Source organism: Cnephaeus nilssonii (assembly GCF_951640355.1).
Source record: "Cnephaeus nilssonii genome assembly, chromosome: 6".
Classification (NCBI taxonomy): domain Eukaryota; kingdom Metazoa; phylum Chordata; class Mammalia; order Chiroptera; family Vespertilionidae; genus Cnephaeus; species Cnephaeus nilssonii.
Window position 1 is genome coordinate 106,736,870 of NC_137077.1, and position 18,754 is coordinate 106,755,623.

General features: G+C 42.7%; 1 protein-coding gene across 6 annotated transcripts in view; it reads right to left on the minus strand.

Annotated features, from left to right (window-relative positions):
* The window catches only part of LOC307101373 (tubulin alpha-8 chain), a 75,206-nt gene that overhangs the window by 54,425 nt on the left and 2,027 nt on the right, over positions 1-18,754 (minus strand). For 4 of the 6 annotated variants that reach the window (XM_079774256.1, XM_079774255.1, XM_079774253.1 and 1 more), the window contains 3 exons: positions 18,602-18,742; positions 17,869-18,158; positions 16,083-16,226 (listed from right to left, as the gene is read on the minus strand). In XM_079774256.1, the coding sequence (XP_079630382.1) occupies positions 16,083-16,226; positions 17,869-18,158; positions 18,602-18,687 (520 nt within the window). In that variant the 5' untranslated portion in view covers positions 18,688-18,742. Of the gene's footprint in view, positions 1-10,515; positions 13,656-16,082; positions 16,227-17,868; positions 18,159-18,601; positions 18,743-18,754 lie in introns of those variants that run through there. The other 2 variants (XM_079774257.1, XM_079774254.1) reach the window with 2 other exon arrangements.

Genomic DNA, 18,754 nt, shown 5'->3' on the forward strand with positions numbered 1-18,754 from the left:
GCAACCCTGAGAAAGAAGAATAAAGTAGAGGGATCTCAATACCAGATTTCAAGCTGTATTACAAATCCACTGTTCTCAAAACAGCCTGGTACTGGCACAAGAACAGACATATAAATAAATGGAACAGAATACAGAATCCAGATATCGACCCAAACCACTATGCTCAATTAATATTTGACAAAGGAGGCATGAACATACAATGGAGTCAAGACAGTCTCTTCAATAAATGGTGTTGGGAAAATTGGACACACACATGCAAAAAAATGAAACTAGATCACCTACTTACACCATACACAAAAATAAACTCAAAATGGTTACAGGACTTAAACATAAGACGGGAAACCATAAAAATATTAGAGGAATCCACAGGCAACAAAATCTCAGACATATGCCAAAAGAACTTCTTCACTGACACTGCCCCTAGGGCAATGGAAGCTAAAGAGAAAATTAACAAATGGGACTACATCAAAATAAAAAGCTTTTTTACAGCAAAAGAAACCATCAACAAAACAACAAGAAATCCCATTGCATGGGAGAACATATTTGCAAATGGTATCACTGATAAAGGTTTAATCTCCAACATCTATGGGCAGCTTATGCAACTTAATAAAAGGAAGATAAATGATCCAATAAAAAAATGGGCAACGGACCTAAACAGAATATTTTCAAAAGAAGACAGAAGGAAGGCCAAGAGACACATGAAAACATGCTCAAAGTCACTTATTATCCAAGAGATGCAAATCAAAACAACAATGAGGTACCATCTCACACCTGTCAGAATGGCCATCATCAACAAATCAACAAACGACAAGTGTTGGCGAGGATGCGGAGTAAAAGGAACCCTCGTGCACTGCTGGTGGGAATGCAGACTGGTGCAGCCACTGTGGAGAACAGTATGGAGTTTCCTCAAAAAACTGAAAATGGAACTCCCATTTGACCCAGTAATCCCACTCCTGGGAATATATCCGAAGAAACTAGAAACACCAATCAGAAAGGATATATGCACCCCTATGTTCATAGCAGCACAATTTACAATAGCTAAGATTTGGAAACAGCCTAGGTGCCCGTCAGCAGATGACTGGATCAGAAAACTGTTGTACATCTACACAATGGAATACTATGCTGCCATAAAAAAGAAGGAATTCTCATCATTTGCAGCAACCTGGATGGAATTGGAGAATATTATACTAAGTGAAATAAGTCAGTCAATGAAAGAAAATTACCACATGATCTCACTCATTTATGGATAATAAAGAACATTATAAACTGATGAACAAAAAGATAGATACAGAGACAGTAAAGCAACAAACAGACTTTCAAATTACAGGGGAAAAGTTAGGGAGAGGTGGGGGAGATAAGAAATCAAATGAAGGACTTGTATGCATGCATATAAGCATAAACAATGGATGCAAAACTCTGGGGGGTGAGGGCATGTATGGGTGAGGGGTGGTGGGGGGGTAATGGTAAGATATGTACACATATAATACCTCAATAAAAAAAAAGACTTAATAAATGAATTCAGCAATGTAGCAGAATATAAAATTAACACCCAGAAATCTATGGCACCTTTATACACTAATAATGAACCCTCAGAAAGAAAAACTTAAAAAAATTCCATTTACCATTGTAAGAAAAAAAGGAAGATACTTATGAATAAACTTAAACAAGGAGGTAAAATATCTGTGCTTGGAAAACTACAGGGCATTGAAAAAGGAGATAGAGGAAGATATAAACAACTGGAAGAATATACCGTATTCATGGATTGGTAGAATCAACATCATTAAAATGTCCATACTACCCAAAGCAATCTATACATTCAATGCAATCCCTATTGAAATACCAAGGGCATATTTCACAGATCTAGAACAAACACTCCAACAATTTATATGGAATCAAAAAAGATCCAGCATAGCCACAGCAATCTTGAGAAAAAAGAACAAAGTTGGAGGGATCAAAATACCAGATATCAAGTTATACTACAAAGCCTCTGTACTCAAAACGGCCTGGTACTGGCACAAGAACAGGCATATAGAGCAATGGAACAGAACAGAGAACCCAGAAATCAACCCAAGCCATTATGCTCAATTAATATTTGACAAAGGAGGCAAATGCACACAATGTAGTCAAGATAGTTTCTTCAATAAATGGACTTGGGAAAATTGGAAATGTACATGCAAAAAAATGAAACTACACTGCCAACTTACACCACACACAAGAATAAACTCAAAATGGATAGAAGACTTAAATGCAAGACATGAAACCATAAAAATCTTAGAAGAAGCCATAGGCAGCAAAATCTCAGACATCTCATATAGCAATATATTTACCAATACATCTCCTAGGACAAAGGAAACTAAGGAGAAAATAAACAAATTGAATTACATCAAAATAAAAAGTTTCCACGCAGCAAAAGAAACCATCAACAAAATGACAAGAGAGCCCACTGCATGGGAGAACATATTTGCCAGTGATACATCTGATAAGGGGTTACTCTCCAAAATATATAGGAAACTCATACAGCTTAACAAAAGGAAGACAAACAATCCAATTAAAGGGTGGGCAAAAGACTTAAATAGAACCTCCTATAAAATAGACATACAGAAGGCCTAGAGAAATATGAAAAAAAATGCTCAAAGTCACTAATCATCCGAGAGATGCAAATCAAAACAACAAGGTATCACCTCACACCTGTCGGAATGGCTATCATCAACAAATCAACAAATTACAAGTGTTGGTGAGGATGTGGAGAAAAGTACACTGCTGGTGGGAATGCAGACTGGTGCAGCCACTGTGGAAAACAGGATGGAGTTTCCTCAGAAATTTAAAAATGCAACTCCCATTTGACCCAGTAATTTGACCTAGGAATATATCCCAAGAAACCAGAAACACCAATCAGAAAAGATATATGCACCCCTAACTATGTTCATAGCAGCACAATTTACAATAGCTAAGATTGGGAAACAGCCCAAGTGCCCATCAGCAGATGAGTGGATAAAAATTTTACACAATGGAATACTATGCAGCTATGCAAAAGAAAGAACTCTTACCATTTGCAACAGCATGGATGGACTTGGAGAGTATTATGCTAAGAGAAATAAGCCAGTCAGAGAAAGACAAGTATCACATGATCTCACTCATAGGTGGAATATAATGAATAAAATAAACTGAAGAACAAAATAGATCCAGAGATAGAAGCATGGAACAGACTGTCAGACCTCAGAGGGAAGGCGGAGAGGAGGGGTGGTAAGAAAGAGATCAACCAAGGAAGTGTATGCATATATGCATAACTCACACAGACAATAGGGTGGTGAAGGCCTGGGGTGGGGGATGGGTTTGGGTAGAGGAGATCAATGGGGGGGCGGGATGGTGACATATGTAGTACTTTCAACAATAAAGGTATTTTCTAAATAAAAATAATAAAATTCAAAATAAACTATGGAAATCTAATGAACAAAATAAACTGAGAAATAAAATAGAATCAGAGGCATGGATACATGAAACAGACTGTTGAATCTCAGAGTGAAGGTATTAACCAAAGTTCTTATGTGCATATTTGCATTATCTATGGACGCAGACACAGATGGCGGGGTGGTGAAGGCATGGAGCAGGGAGGGACCTGGTGGAGGGTAGCAATGGGGAGAGAGAGGAAATCTGTAATACTCTCAACAATGAAAACTTTTTTAAAATAAAAATAATTAAAAAAAAAAAAACAGTGAATTGCCGAAACCGGTTTGGCTCAGTGGATAGAGCGTCGGCCTGCGGACTCAAGGGTCCCAGGTTCAATTCCGGTCAAGGGCATGTACCTTGGTTGCAGGCACATCCCCAGTAGGGGGTGTGTAGGAGGCAGCTGATCGATGTTTCTCTCTCATCGATGTTTCTAACTCTCTATCCCTCTCTCTTCCTCTCTGTAAAAACTCAATAAAATATATTTTAAAAAAACACAGTGAATTAATTACAAAAATAACCTGTTGACTTAATTATAAGCAAATCTTGCTTAAAAGCATTTTAAAACTAACTGGTGTGGCTCAATGGTTGAACATCGACCTATGAACTAGGAGGTAATGGTTCAATTCCTGGTTAGGACACATGCCAGGGTTGTGGGCTCAATCCCCAGTGTGGGGCGTGCAGGAAGCAGCCTTTTAGGGATTCTCTCTCATCATTGATGTTTCTATATCTCTCTCCCTCTCCCTTCCTCTCTGATATCAATAAAAATATTTTTAAATACATTTAATTAATAGGGTGTTAATTTTCACAGATGACATATGGGCCAGAAATTTTGTCCCATTAAATCCAAAGTCCATTAAATCAATGTCCACAAAATCAAGGGTTTACTATATTTGTCTTTCTCGGTGTCACTTATTTCACTTAGTATAATGCCTTCTAGGTCCGTCCATGTTGTTGCAGGTGGCAAAATTTCATTCTTCTTTATTGCTGAATAATATTTATTGTGTGTGTATGTATTTATATCACACCTTCTTTACCTATTTGTCTATCAATGGACAACCAGATTTCTTCCATATCTTGGCTATTATAAATAACTAGAGGCCCGGTGCACGAAATTCCTGCACCCCTAGGGTGGGGTCCCTAGGCCTGACAGGCTATCAGGGCCCAGAGGCCCTGGTGGGGTTGGGAGAGGAGGTGACAGTGGCCAGGCCGGGTGCAGAAGGAACCGACGCCAGATGCCCACACGGCCCTCGGCGCCCCGCCACACCAAGGTTCTCCGCCTCTCCCCTCTCCTTGGGTGCCTGCTGGCCGGGGGAGGGAGAGGGGAAGGAGCCAGGGAAGGTTTCGATCCCCAGGTTTGGAATGTGCAGGAGGCAGCCAATCAATGATTCTCTATCATCATTGATGTTTCTATCTCTATTTCCCTCTCTCGAAATCAATCAAATAGATATTTTTAAAATGCAAGGTTTTTAGAGGAAGAAAGGTAGGGCAAGGGAGCTATTGACAAGGGGATATTTGAGATCTTGCTCACATTTCAGATAGGATAACATAAGGTGGTCTTCAGTGGGTGACAGGTGAGGAGTGGCAGTGGGTGGAGCAGGGCACTGTGGGCTGAGGAACGTGCAGTAATGACTGAGAATGTCTGTGACAGTGACACCAAGTATGTGTTGGGGCCATTGCTGGTATCATTCATCCCCAAGGGGTTTTGATTCCAGACCAGAGGAGAAACATGGAGATCAGCAGGCCTTTCTAGCCTAGAACAGTGATGGGCAACCTTTTGAGCTTGGTGTGTCAAACTTCGCCTAAAAACTGAGCATAACTCGGGTAGTGTGTCACTTTGAGGAAAAAACATTATTTCGCAAATGTTTCATCCTCAGGAGCAGCAAATGTTTCATCCTCGGCATGCGGCTGCCTCAGTGGCCGCGTGTCATCAGAAATGGCTACGCATGTCAGTGCTGACACGCGTGTCATAGGTTCGCCATCACTGGCCTAGAAGGTGACGCTGGTGGCAGTAACAGGCTGCCCTGATTCCCTACAAATGTAAACATGCAGTGTAACTGCACATGGATGTCAGTCACAGGGCCAAATCAATGCCCAGTCAGCACTGGTGGCTGTGTCCTGCCACTCTTTGGCTGTGCTGTGGTGCTATTGACTGGGAGGGGGGGCAGAGGCGGGGGGAAGAGACGAAGCCACACCCCCAAACGACCGTAGTATGCGAAGGGGTGGACAGGAAGCCAGTAGCTTAAAGTCCGAGCTAAGGTGGCCCAGCAGAGCTGCGTCTGCCTTGGAGCTGGACATAGTGCAGCTGTTGGTGCGACAGGCTTTGGAGTAGGAGGGGCTCGCTTCCTGCAAGTCACCGGTGAGTCCCTGCCAGCCTGCAGCACCTCAGCCAGGCAAGGCGGGGCCTGGAGAGGCCTTTTCCTCCTGGAGCCCTTCTTCCAAGGGTGGCAGCGTCAGCTGTGTTTTTTCCCAATTTATTTTTTTATTGGAAAGCTCTGGGCTTGCGGTTCCTGGGATCCCTGGGCCATAGCATGCGCCTCCAGGCCTCACTGCGCCCCCCTCCCCCTCCTCCTGGGTTGAGCATCTAGCCCCTGGTTGTCATTCAGGTTGTTACACCCTTAGGGCTTTTATGATATAAGATGCTACATGAACATAGGAATCCATATATCTTTTCAAATTAGTGTTTTTGATTTCTTCAAATACTCAGAAGTGGGATTGCTGGGTCATAAGGTAGTTCTACTTTTAATTTTTTTGAGGAACTTTCATAGTGTTTTCCATAGTGGCTATATAAGTTTATAGTCCCACCAAGAGTGCACAAGGGTTCCCTTTTCTCCACATCCTCGCCAGATGTTATTGTTAAAGTGACTTTTTTTCTGTACTGACATACTTCTGCAAAAAATCCTTTTGTTTTTCAATCAAAAGCAAAGTAGGATCTCAATTACTAATTAAAATCATCAAGTCTCCAAATATTATCTTATGCTGTCAGTCCCCATCTCAGATAGTTCAAAAGTGACAAGGGAATGTCAAAAGTTTCAAAGAAGCTCTTGAAAATAGCAGCTGGGAAAGAGTGTTAAATATGAGCTTGGCAGTCAGAGAAAGATAAATATCACATCATCTCACTCATTTGTAGAATATAATGAACAACATAAGGTGATGAACAAAAATAGATCCAGAGACAGAGAAAGACCAAACAGACCATCAAACCTCAGAGGGAAGGCAGGGGGGGGGGGGGGGGGGGGCGAGGTGGGGGGAGGGAGGGGGGCTGGGTAAGAGATCAACCAAAGGTCTTATATGCATGCATATTAGCATAACCAATGAATACAGACACTGGGACAGTGAGGGCTTCTCCTGGGGGGTAGAAGTGGCTGGGGAAGGGTCGATGGGGGAGAAAGGAGACATATGTAATACTTTAAACAAACAAAAAAACACAAAAAAATTGTATTATAAAAATAATTAAATTAAATTTCAAAAAGCCCTCAACTATTAAATAACAAGACATAATAATCCATTTTTACTAATGCAGATAATTCCTCTGGGTCATTTAAAATGCATATGGCAGTGCAGTAGAGTCAACATAAATTCGTTTTCTCAACTCAATCATTATTTTTCTAAGAATCTGGCTAGATGTAGGTAACCTGACATACTATGGAAGGAAAAGAAAAACAATGTTTCAGACAAAACACACACACACACAAATATGAGCTTGGGTCAGTATTAAAATTAGAAGTGGGTCATAAAATGTCACTATTGAGATCTGGCCCTGTTGGTAAAGTGAGCACTATGGGCTCCGCAGCACTCACTGACACCTCAAGCTCTTCAGCCACTGCAGAAAATAATAACCTGCACAGTCCCTGCTTTCCCCTCTCCTAGATCATCCCACTTTCCCTAGCAGAGGACTCCTCATGGAGCCAGCTAATTCATCTCATGCATATACCAATCTGTCTGCAAACTGCTATTTTTTACAAGTTCTCAAACTCCTGGGCTACCAAGAAGTTTTGATGTTTAAAAAAATTAAAACTGAAAGAGAATCAACCATTATTAACAACTAGAGGCCCGGTGCACGAAATTCGTGCACGGGGGGGGGGGGGCAGCGGGGAGTGTGTCCCTCAGCCTGGCCTGCACCCTCTCCAATCTGGGACCCCTCATGGGATAACCAGCAGTTGGACATCCCTCTCACAATTCAGAACTGCTGGCTCCTAACCACTCACCTGCCTGTCTGATTGCCCCTAACTGCTTCTGCCTACCAGCCTGATTGTCCCTAACTGCTCCCCTGCTGGCTTGATTGCCCCTAACTACCTCTGCCTCGGCCCACACCTGGTACCCAGGATTCCCTCCTCCAGCTGACCACAGGCACCCAGGATCCGGGCTTCTCTCCCTCTGGTCAGCCATAGGCGCCCAGGCTGGCTGCAGCCTTAGGGGATGGTGGACAGGGGGCTTCGCCTGTGCTGCAGCTGCAAGTGCTGGCGCCAAGGACTGCAGGGTGGGCGGCTTCTTTGTCTCCCAGGCCACAGCCAGCCACAGGTACTGGTGCCCAGGACCGCAGGGTGGGCGGCTTCTCTGTCTCCCAGGCCACAGCCAGCCACAGGTGCTGGTGCCCGGGACCGCAGGGTGGGCGGCTTCTCCATCTCCCGGGCTGCAGCCAGCCTCAGGTACTGGTGCCCGGTTTCTCCGTCTCCCCAGGACATGGGGCGGGCGGACCTGAGGCTTCTGAGGCTGGCTGCAGCCTGGGATCATGGGACGGGCAGCTTCTTGGTCTCCGTGGCTGCCGCCAGCCTCAGGCGCTGGAGCCCAGTTTCTCCGTCTCCCCAGGACGTTGGGCAGGCGGACCTGAGGCTTCTGAGGCTGACTGAGGCCTGGGATCATGGGGCAGGCGGCTTCTTGGTCTCTGTGGCTGCAGCCAGCCTCAGGCACTGGCGCCTGACTTCTCCAACTCCCAGAGACCTGGAGAGGCTGGGGGGCGGGGCTGCCGCCATGTTTTCAGTTTAATTGCATACTCACACTGATTGGATGGTGGGCGTGGCTGGTGGGCGTGGCTTGTGAGTGTAGCAGAGTGATGATTTGCATACTACTCTATTATTAGATAGAAGATGCTTATCTCTGAGTGGTAGGATCACAAGTCCCATATTTTTAAAATATTTTCTAAAATATATATGCATTGCTTTAAGATAAGAAAAATATATTTTGTTTTATCAAGAGACCTAGAGGCTGACAAACAATGTCTATATCCCTGCACAGAGATGGATTTCATAGATTGCTAGAGACAATATTCCCATTGTCTTTAATTTCGCTTCTTCCCAGTCCATAGGGAGAAAAGGGCCCAACCTTTTTCTTTCAAACACTCCATGAATTAAGTTCTATAGAAGTGCTACAGCAGGGTGGTGAGCAAGGCCTTGGCCAGCCTGCAGGAAGCTTGCCTAGGGAAGCCTGAGAAGAAGAGCACCAGATTATAACGGGCCCTACCTATGGGTTTCGGTAATAAAAGTCCTTTAGCCCAGAGGCTTTCCTATGCAAGATAGGAAAAGAGGGTGAGGTAGTGGATAGTTGCCCAATTTGCAATTCACGTCAGGCCTTCCTCTTCCTGCCATTTCTTTTGGCAGATTTAACCAGATAGCAGAGGATGCTTTAATGCCATTCTACATTTAGAAAATATTTAATGTCCAGAGTGTGAAAGGCCTGCTTTTATCTCTCCACTGTGGTATGGTAGTTACCAGGCAAGCTATACAGACTGCTCTATGTTTGCCAGAAAGTAAGAGGAAAGAGACATGACCATTACCTGTTACCTTAAACTCGGGGGTTCTGTGCTTCTAAGCTTAGGAAATGGTAGAGAAGTTTTAATATAGTAAAAAGGGAATGGGCCTGGGGCTTATACACTGTGATCCAACCACACAATGGAATAAGAATGAGACAATTTTACATGAGCTGGTAAGAAACAGTTTATCCAAAATTAATGTTTTTTAAAGTGTGACAGAGTGCATAATGTGTGTAGTATCAATAATCTATGTAAGAGAAAGAAAAGCTTAATATCAGAGATTAGCTCTGGAAAGGTAAACAAACTGACAACAGTAGAGGCCTCTGGGTAGGAAACTGGGGGATATGGAATGGAGGTCGAAAAAAAAGACTTTCTTTCTATGAATACCCTTTTGAAACTTTTGAATTCTGTACCATATTTTTTTAATACATGTTTATTGATTTCAGAGAGAGGAAGGGATAGGGAGAAAGAGAAACATCAATGATAAGAGAGAATCACTGATCAGCTGCCTCCTGCACGCCCCCCACTGGGGATCGAGTCTGCAACCCGGGCATGGGCCCCAACCGGGAATTGAACGGTGACCTCCTGGTTCAGAGGTCGACGTTCATCCACGGAGCCACGCCAGCAGGGCTGTACCATACATTTTTAAATATATTTTTAAACAGTCTATATATACTTCATAAGTAGGATCTCAATTGCTAATCCAAAGTATGAAGTCACTCACAGATGAGAACACTGAGGCTGAGAGAGGTTTGATCACTTTTCAACAGTCACACAACCAGAGAGTGGTGGAATGAGGATCCAAACCTGACTCTTAAACATGGCATTGACCATACTTCCCAGCTTCAACAAACTCACGGTTCCTGGAGGCAACAAAAATGTCACAACTATGAGGCCATGGAGTCACTACCACAGAAAGGACATGAAATAGGGGCTGGAAGCAGGGGCATTAACACATACATGCAATAGAATGGAGATCACCTGCACAAAGCTATAAACTACTTCTTGGTCCCTTCTAACCCCTTTCTAGAAGCAGAACCCTACATCCTCCACTAGCACTATCTGTTTTACTGCCCCCTACTTCCACCCATGATTGCCCACAGCAGCCTAATTTCCCCTCCCCACCCCATGCCATCTTCCCCAGCCTCCCATCTGACCACAGAAAAGTACTACCCATTCTGGCTCTCCTCAGCATACCTAAATTTTAAAATATCTGTTCTATGTTATATTCTCTCAGAACCATGTAGAACTAATCAACTAGCTCTAGCAGAAGTTACCCCTCCCAGGTACACCTGCATATTAATTAACAGTGAGCATCAGCCAAAGAGCAAGTGATTTTAGGGAAAGTGAGGCAGTGAGGCAGAATCACGGTGCAGTGCAAGAAACACTAGGCTTGAGGGTCATGTGTCCTTGGTCTTATTCAGCCTATGTGACTTGGGGCAAATCAATTCACCTCTCTGAGTCTCAACTTCCTTAACTTATATTTAAAAATGTGCTATAACAGTTGATCTTTCCATCCTGCAATATTCCACCATACAATGCTGCTTTTCTGATTTCCATCCCCTCTGAACTTGATGTACTAGGTGTGTTGAACTGTACTGTCTGAGAAAATATAATATAAGCCACATGTAATTTTAAACATTCTAGTAGCCCCACAAAAAAGTAAAAAGAAACAGTGAAAATAATTTTAATAATAGATTTTATTTAACCCAATATTTCCAAAACATTATCATTTCAACATGCAATCAATATAAAAATTGAGTTTCCATTCTTTTTTTAGTATTAAGTCTACAAAAGTTAGTGTGTATTGTACATTTAAAGAACATCTCAAGTTGGACCAGCCACATTTCAAATGCTCAAGAGCCACACATGGCTAATGGCTACCGTACTGGCAGCACAGGTATAAGTCTAAGAGGAAATCCTCCTTTCACTCCTGACCTTGTTAAGCCCAGAGTTGAAGAATGACATGAGTGCTAGCCTTCATCCTGAGAAAAATCAAAATCATCAGAGAAGTTCTGGTCTGAATTCCTTCTCTGACTAGGAAGGTAGGAGGGCAGAGTTTAGGACAAACACAAAATAGAGAACCTATTGCAAGAACAATAATGGGGAACTTCAGGGAGAGACAGTTGGGCATGGTAAGGTCTTCTTTATACTCAAGGTTTTCACAATACAAACCCCAAAAGCACACAGAGCTCCTATCATATCAGTTATATCAATTCATTCCTTTAAATATCTCTGAACATCTAACTCCTAGGCACTTGGCTGGGCAATGGAGATGCAGTTACCCTTCAGGAGAGCTCTACTTGGGTCAGGATGACATGTTAAACACTTCATAAGTAGGATATCAATTATTCATGCAAAGTGAGATAAGAACTCACTTATAAATGAGAATACTGAGGCTGAGAGAGGTTCAATCACTTTTCAACAGTCACACAACCAGAGAGTGGTGGAATGAGGATCCAAACCTGACTCTTAAACATGGCATTGAGCCATACTTCCCAGCTTTAAATATCTCATGGTCCTGGAGGCAACAAAAAATGTTAGAACTATGAGGCCATGGAGTCACTACCACAGAAAGGACATGAAATAGGGGCTTTAAGTAGGGGGCGTTAAGAAAAGATTCCCAGGGGTAACCTTGTGTGAGTCTGGAAGGTTGAGGAGCTCATCAGGCAAAAAGTGGGGAGGGAAATGGACCTTCCACAGAGAACAGCAGAAGTGTGAAAACTGGTTGGTGGGGCAGCTAGAGGGCAGTGTGCATAAGAAATAGAGGCCCCACATGAAAGTGGAAGTGTGAGCCAAAACCAGTGCATAAGGGGCCTGAAATTCCATGAGGAAGAATATAGGTTTTATCCTATGGGCCATGGGAAGCCTTAAAAATTTTGTTTAGGGTAGTGAACAGGACCAGATTTTCATTTTAAGAAATCATTCTAAAGGAGAGATCTCAAAGCTTATCTGTCTCCCTTCCTCTCCTAGGGTTGTTAACTCTATTAAAAGTCCATGTGTAAAGGCTAAGATTTGTTTCCTAGAGTTGGATCATATCTTGGAACTTATCTCCCAATGGCCTGTAAAGTTTACTTACTCTACCCATGTTACTAAACAGAAATTGTTGACTTGCAATTCTTGAAAATCAAAGCACGAAAAACTAAAAGCACCTCCTTTATTCTTGGCATCAGCACTGACAGAGTTCCTGGCAGAGGATGGTTTGCTTGGCTAGCTCCTGCTGGAAAACCTTGCATACTCTTGATGGCACAGTAGTATTTTACATTTACTTGCACAGAAACACGTAAGATTCTTGTGTCCAGTGACAGAAAATGCTGAAATATTTCAGGTGCTCAAATTCTTAGGCCCCATATCTCCTCCCCCTAACAAGGAATAAAATTGTTCACTGCCTGCAAAACACATGTCTCCCCTCTCCCCAGCCCTCTATGCACATCCCTTCCAGCTCCCCTGATTACCCAATTCCATTTTCAGATCATCAACCTCTAAGGCTGGCCTACTTTTCAAGGCCACAACAAGCAGAAAAACATCTACATTATACAAATAATAAATTATAATTACAATAGGATATAGAAAGGGGGAAACCAGCAAGTATCTACCAGAAAGCAAGGATTCAGGCAGAACTGGTGAAAAAGCCATTAGACAAAGCACAAAAATACTACTGCATGGCAGGGGAAGGGCTTGACAAGAGGGAAAGAGACACCGAGTGTAACAAAACAGGGGCTGGCCACCGACCGCCTGGAAAACCGAGCTGAAGCCCAAGAAGCACCAAGCAAGATCACTTTACCCAGTGAGAAGAGCGAAGCAGACTCATTTTGTTTTCAGTAATCACCTGGGTGGTTCTGCAAGTCATGCCCTGGTCTGAATAGAGATTGGGCCCAGGCTGTTTCGAGCCAATTGCAAAACCATGGAAATTGTGTACAGATAAACAACCAGGCCAGATGCATGAAGAGCGTAAGAGAGAAAAGAAGAGGCCCTCTCAGGTGGCACTCTGTCTAACTAAAGGCCTGGTCCAAGGGTAAGATGTTCAAGGGCTTCATTCACACCATGACTAAATCAACTCCTTGCCTTTGCCAAGATAGAATGGTTCATAGACACACTCTCCATTCCCAAACTCCTCCTTAACAAAGCATCTCTGGGTATAAGAGGGAACTGTTCTGGAGGGCTTGTGCCCTCTGGCCCCACTTTGTTTCCATATGACCTGACACCAGCCAAGACGGTTCATGTGATTGGATTAGCTCTTCCTAGAATTAAGCTGGCCCCACTCCCATAGGGGCCCAGCCAGCAACAGGAAATTGGTGCCATTGATGAGTTATTCTGCTGTGGGGAGTGGAGAGGCTGAGGTGAATGGGAAAGACCACTCAGTCACGGATGGAGAGCTAGTAGACAGAAGAAAACATAGCCTCCCGGATCCAATGGAAGAGCTGAGCCAGCTTGCAGAGGAAGGGCAGGGAAGAAGGAGATGCTGCAGGGAAAAGAATATTATTGTCAATGTATCTTCCTTCACTCCCCTTCTCTTCACTTAGTCCCATTTCCCACCCTCAGGAACTCTACCAACTTGGGAACATAAGGATTCTTTTGGAAGCATATTTTGATGCTTAATGTTATTTCCTCAACAATAAAGAATTCCACTTTCTCTAGGACATATTCTCTGAAATATACTTTCTTCACTTGGATTACAATGATCTTAAATTTGCTGAGAAAAAGATTCAAATATATTATGTTTTACCTTTTTGATATACAAAAACCTGCTAATGTGACTGCTTCTGGTGAGTTGAATTTGGGAAGAGACTTTTTATTACAATTCATTTCTATATCTTTTAAATTTGGAGCCATGTGACAGTATTACCTATTTTTATCATATTTAAATATACTGAAATTAAAGCAAAATTCGCCTCTTTGGACTTAAAGCTGAGTTGGTTTGTTTTTCATTATTTGAATTCCTGATTTGTTTTTAATTTTTTAATTTTATTTTAGAGAGAGGGAGGAAGAGAGAGAGAGAAAAAAACATTGATGTGAGAGAGAAACATTGATCAGTTGCCTCCTGAGCGTGCCGGGGGATCAAACCCTCAACCTGGGTATGTATCCTGACCGACAATCAAACCTGCCACCTTTCAGTATACAGAACAATGCTCCAACCAACTGAGCCACACCAGCCAGGGCTGAATTCCTGATTTTTTAACTGATTTTTTTTTCTTTCTTAAAAAGGAAAATGTTATTTTTTAAGAAAGCTATTGACAGACTACCTTCTGTATATCCTTTCTATGGAGGTCAAACTGCAGCCCATACATGAGTCCTCCTTTCCCATAACACCACCATTATAATGAGTCATGACTACCAATGAAGGCCAGGACCATCAGCCAGGGCACTTCTGAAGAAGTCTGAGCAGCTTTGCGAACAGCAAGCTCAAATGGCCTCTTGCCATCTGCACTTAGGAGACCAGCCTTTATGAAATGAAAGGGCTTAAAAAACCATAAAAATTTTCCTAAATTTTTATCAAGTCTCTGGAACAATGGAGAAAGTCAGAGGATAGTGTCTTCCATGACGAAGTAATTGCTTGAGCTAAAGCCAACCCATGGACAGGATGAAGGCCTGGGGTGGGGGCGAGCAGGACACAGTGGGTCAATAAAGATAAATTTTTAAAAAGTCAGAGGATAGATATGAATGAATACAAACTATCTTAGCTTACCTGAGGCTAACTAGTGATTCTTTCCCAAAGCATACAGAGCTATTCAGAGGGAATTCCTGCTCAGTGTTCAGCAAAGGGGTGAAAAAGACAACTTTGAGCAATACAAAAAAGAAAAAAAAAAAAACTCACTGAATTAGAGAAAGGGAAATGGGGGAAATGGAAACCTAAAGATTAATAAATAAAAAACTGACAGTTTGAAAGTTAAATTGTGTGTGATCCTGGGCTAGTCACTTTTCTCTGTGGTTCTCAAGTTTCTCAATCCGAAAAGAAAGAAAAAAGAAAGAAAAGTACTGGAATAAAGGTTTCCAGTTTTTCCTCCAGTTTTGAAAGTTATATAATTGTATTCTAAGTCTAAATTCATGAGAAGAGTAGAGATTAGACATAACTCACATAGAGGAAAAAAAAAATCTAAAAGCGTGAACTCCTATCCTTTGTAAAGGAGGCCAGTGTTTACATGTCTGAGGAATTAATCCTCAGGAAATAACCAAGGTTGTTCCCAAATAGTACTTAGGGAGCTCAAGTCTGCTTTACAGCACTGCAGAAAACAGAATACGAAATAATCAAAATGTTCTGCAATGGGGAGTTGTTAAAATCAATTATTGGACTTACTGTAAACTGGAATAATATTTCGCCATTTAAGGCCATGTTTCAAAAAATACTTATCATATGCAAAATTTACTTATATCCATATATGTCTATACATAGAAAAAATGCTGAAAGTATAACCATTATAATAGCAGACTTACAGGTGATTTGTTCTCTTCTTTAAATTTTTCCTATTTTCCATAGTTTTTTAAATGTATAAGTATTTAATTTACAATTTAATATGTTTTAAATTAACACAGTTTTTTAAACAATGATGAGGAAGATTTTTTTAACTCTGAGTTAAATTCAGCGTTTTTTAATTCAGAGTTCAATCCTGCATAAAGTACATGATAAAGTAGATGATAATGACTCAAACTCAATGTTCAAGAGTCAGCAGGGTAGATTTTTTCCAGACTGCTCTCATAGACACAGCACTAGTCTCTCCTAGGTGGGCTGGGCCAGCTCTTGCTCAGGTCCAGCATTTCCTCCTTATAGAAGAGACTCAAAGAAATGGCACAGGAGGTACCTCCATCGCCAAGAGGGCTCCCACAGGCCCAGCCCTTGTCAACTGCCCCTTCTCCAGGAAGGGTAGAAGGAGAGGTAGGCTTCATCACTCACCTGGATCAAACCTCACCACCAAGAGGCAGAGAATCAAGGTGGCCAGGAGGCTCTTTTTGAAGGGCAGGGAAAGGAGGTGGCTCACTGCAGAGTCCCAAAGCCGGCGAAGCAACATCAGTAGTGACAGAAACTTGTGGGAGGAGTCTGGTCAGGGAGACAGAGCTTAACTGTAAGGTAAGTCAGAGGAACCAGCTTCCCTAAATCTGAGCTTTGAGCTTGATTATAAGAGTTGAACAAAAGGTAATTTTATAACTCATGTAATTCATAAAGTGGTTCTAAAGGAGATTCCGAAGCTTCAACAATGTTTTAAGGACTATATCACCAGACTATCATTTCCTTAGGGGAGGACTTTGACACACCACATCTACTCAGCTAGGAAAATCTGGCATATTTGGTGTTTTTCTAAATATCCTATTTTATAACATTATTTATATTTTAGCCTAAGATATATGCATAGAGTTACACAGAACAATAGGTCTTGATTATCACAATAATGCAGGAAAACGAAGGGCACTTACCACACATAGTGAAGAATTCAAAGGTCCTGGATTATGAATATAAAAATGAATACTACCAACCCAAGAACAAGTGGTGCCCAGTCCTGATAGAATACTCTGAATTTGCCATCAAACCCCTTTCTGCCCCTTCCTCCCCATGGGTGGAAGGGGCAGAGGGCTTGGGGGGTCATAGGTAATCCCTGAAGCCAACATGTCCTGTTTGTAAAAAAGTGATCCTGTCTCAGCAGGTTCATGTTCTTTAGAGCACACGCGCGCACACAAACACGCATACACAACAACAACACTTAAGACAACAGTATTACAGTCTCCTACAGCTGAAGGGCTCTTGTGGGGGGAAAAAGGGGGACTCAACCTATTCTATATATTATGACCAATACATCAGAAACCACCAAGATGGGGGAAGGGGGAACTGAAATTCATGATAAAGAACAATTTCCTTACAGAACTGCCTTTGATAAAATGAGCTGCTTTAGGAGATAGTGAATTTCTGCACTTAAACGTATTTATGTACAGTCTAGAAGTCTAGATCACTCAAGGAAAAGGAGATGAAAAGGATTAAAGAACCAGGGGAAGGGTCTGGAGTAGAGGAACCTTTAAGTCCCTCTGTAACAAATCAACACCCAAACCCACCCCTTTGCAGGTTCCCCTTGTATGATGCTAGCCAGGTGTGTGGTGTTGAGTCCTGAAGTGGTTTCTCTACAGAAGCCAGTTTATAAATCTGCACTCTAACGTGCAGAGGTGGGCTGTCCATGAAGGGGGTGGATATCAATCACTGGAAAAGACACCCAAGAGGTCTGGTGAGTGAGGCAGATGGGAGATTGAGCAGAGGCACTCAAACTGAAGATAAGTAATTTTTACCTCATAAGTCAAGTTACCAAGTTATCATGTTAGTTTCTCATTATCTTTTGGCTATCCCCAAGCATACCTCATTTGCACTAGCATTTAAAGGAATAACATCTTACCTAGCCCAGCATAGTACAGGCAGGAGATCTAATGAGAGGACCCCAAGGAGATGGTGACTTTTAGGAGAAAAGAATCAAGGTCCTGAGACCCAGCAACACATTCCCATATGAAGATTTTCTTTCCACTACCAACTTCAGCATGTCTGGACTTTCTAAGCAACTCAACCGGTTTCCGATTCTGTGATTTGGGAGATACTCATAGAAAGAATTGCTCCCAAGCTCCCAGGAATGTCATGATGGACCCCAAGGTCCAGAGGAAAGCCCACAACTACACTTTAAAGAAGCCACAGAAGGATAATATCCTACCTTCCTGGTTTAGCTTCTGGTCCTCCTCAGAGTGTTCATGTTTCTGCTGTTGCCTTGCTGTGCTGATGACCTGGAGTACATCCAGCCGCTGCTCCTCACTGAAGGCTGCAGAGCCCACCACTAGCTCCTCAGCCTCCGACAAGCAGCCCAGAGGCAGTAGCACCTGCTGCAGGTAAAGTTCTGCCAAGGCTGTGTATTCTGGAAGACCCTGATTGTCTGGGTCTTGGATCCAGGCACTGGCCGCTTCCAGCATGGCTCCAGGCTCTTGCATTTTGCTGTATAAAAGAACACTGCAGCCCAAAATAATCCAATCCCCCCACCCCCCAAAAAAACACAACAGTCAGTGTTCCACAGTTGGTTCATTTCTCATAACCACTATACTCTCTTATCCAACTCCTCCCGTGTCCTCCAGCTCTCCCTTATGGAATGCTGACATTGAAAGAATTAAGAATTCCTAGAAAGTAGCAAAAAGTTCTCTTCCACTATGACACTCCACTCTGTCATCCCATTTTACATCTCCTATTCCCAGTATCCTCTACTCTTCCTCTTTCCTTTGACCCACTCTTAAATCCCTCCTTCCTCATCCTTTAGTGCTGTTTTGAGGTCTGAAAAAAAATCAGATTTGGAGGAAAATGGAAGGGAATGTGGAAGAGGAGATATTAGGCACTGATTCAGAAGAGAACAAAAGTCTTCATTTCTGGAATGATCCAATGAGTCAGTAACAAGGACCTACCACAGCTCCAGGACTTTGGGGGGTAGCTTTTCAGGGACCTGGTAATACTGAAGAACCCAGGAAATAACTTCCCGCCACCGATCCATTTCTGCCAGGGCCTGGATCCCCACCACACACAGGGAGCATTTCACCTCTAAGGAACTGTGAGCAGAA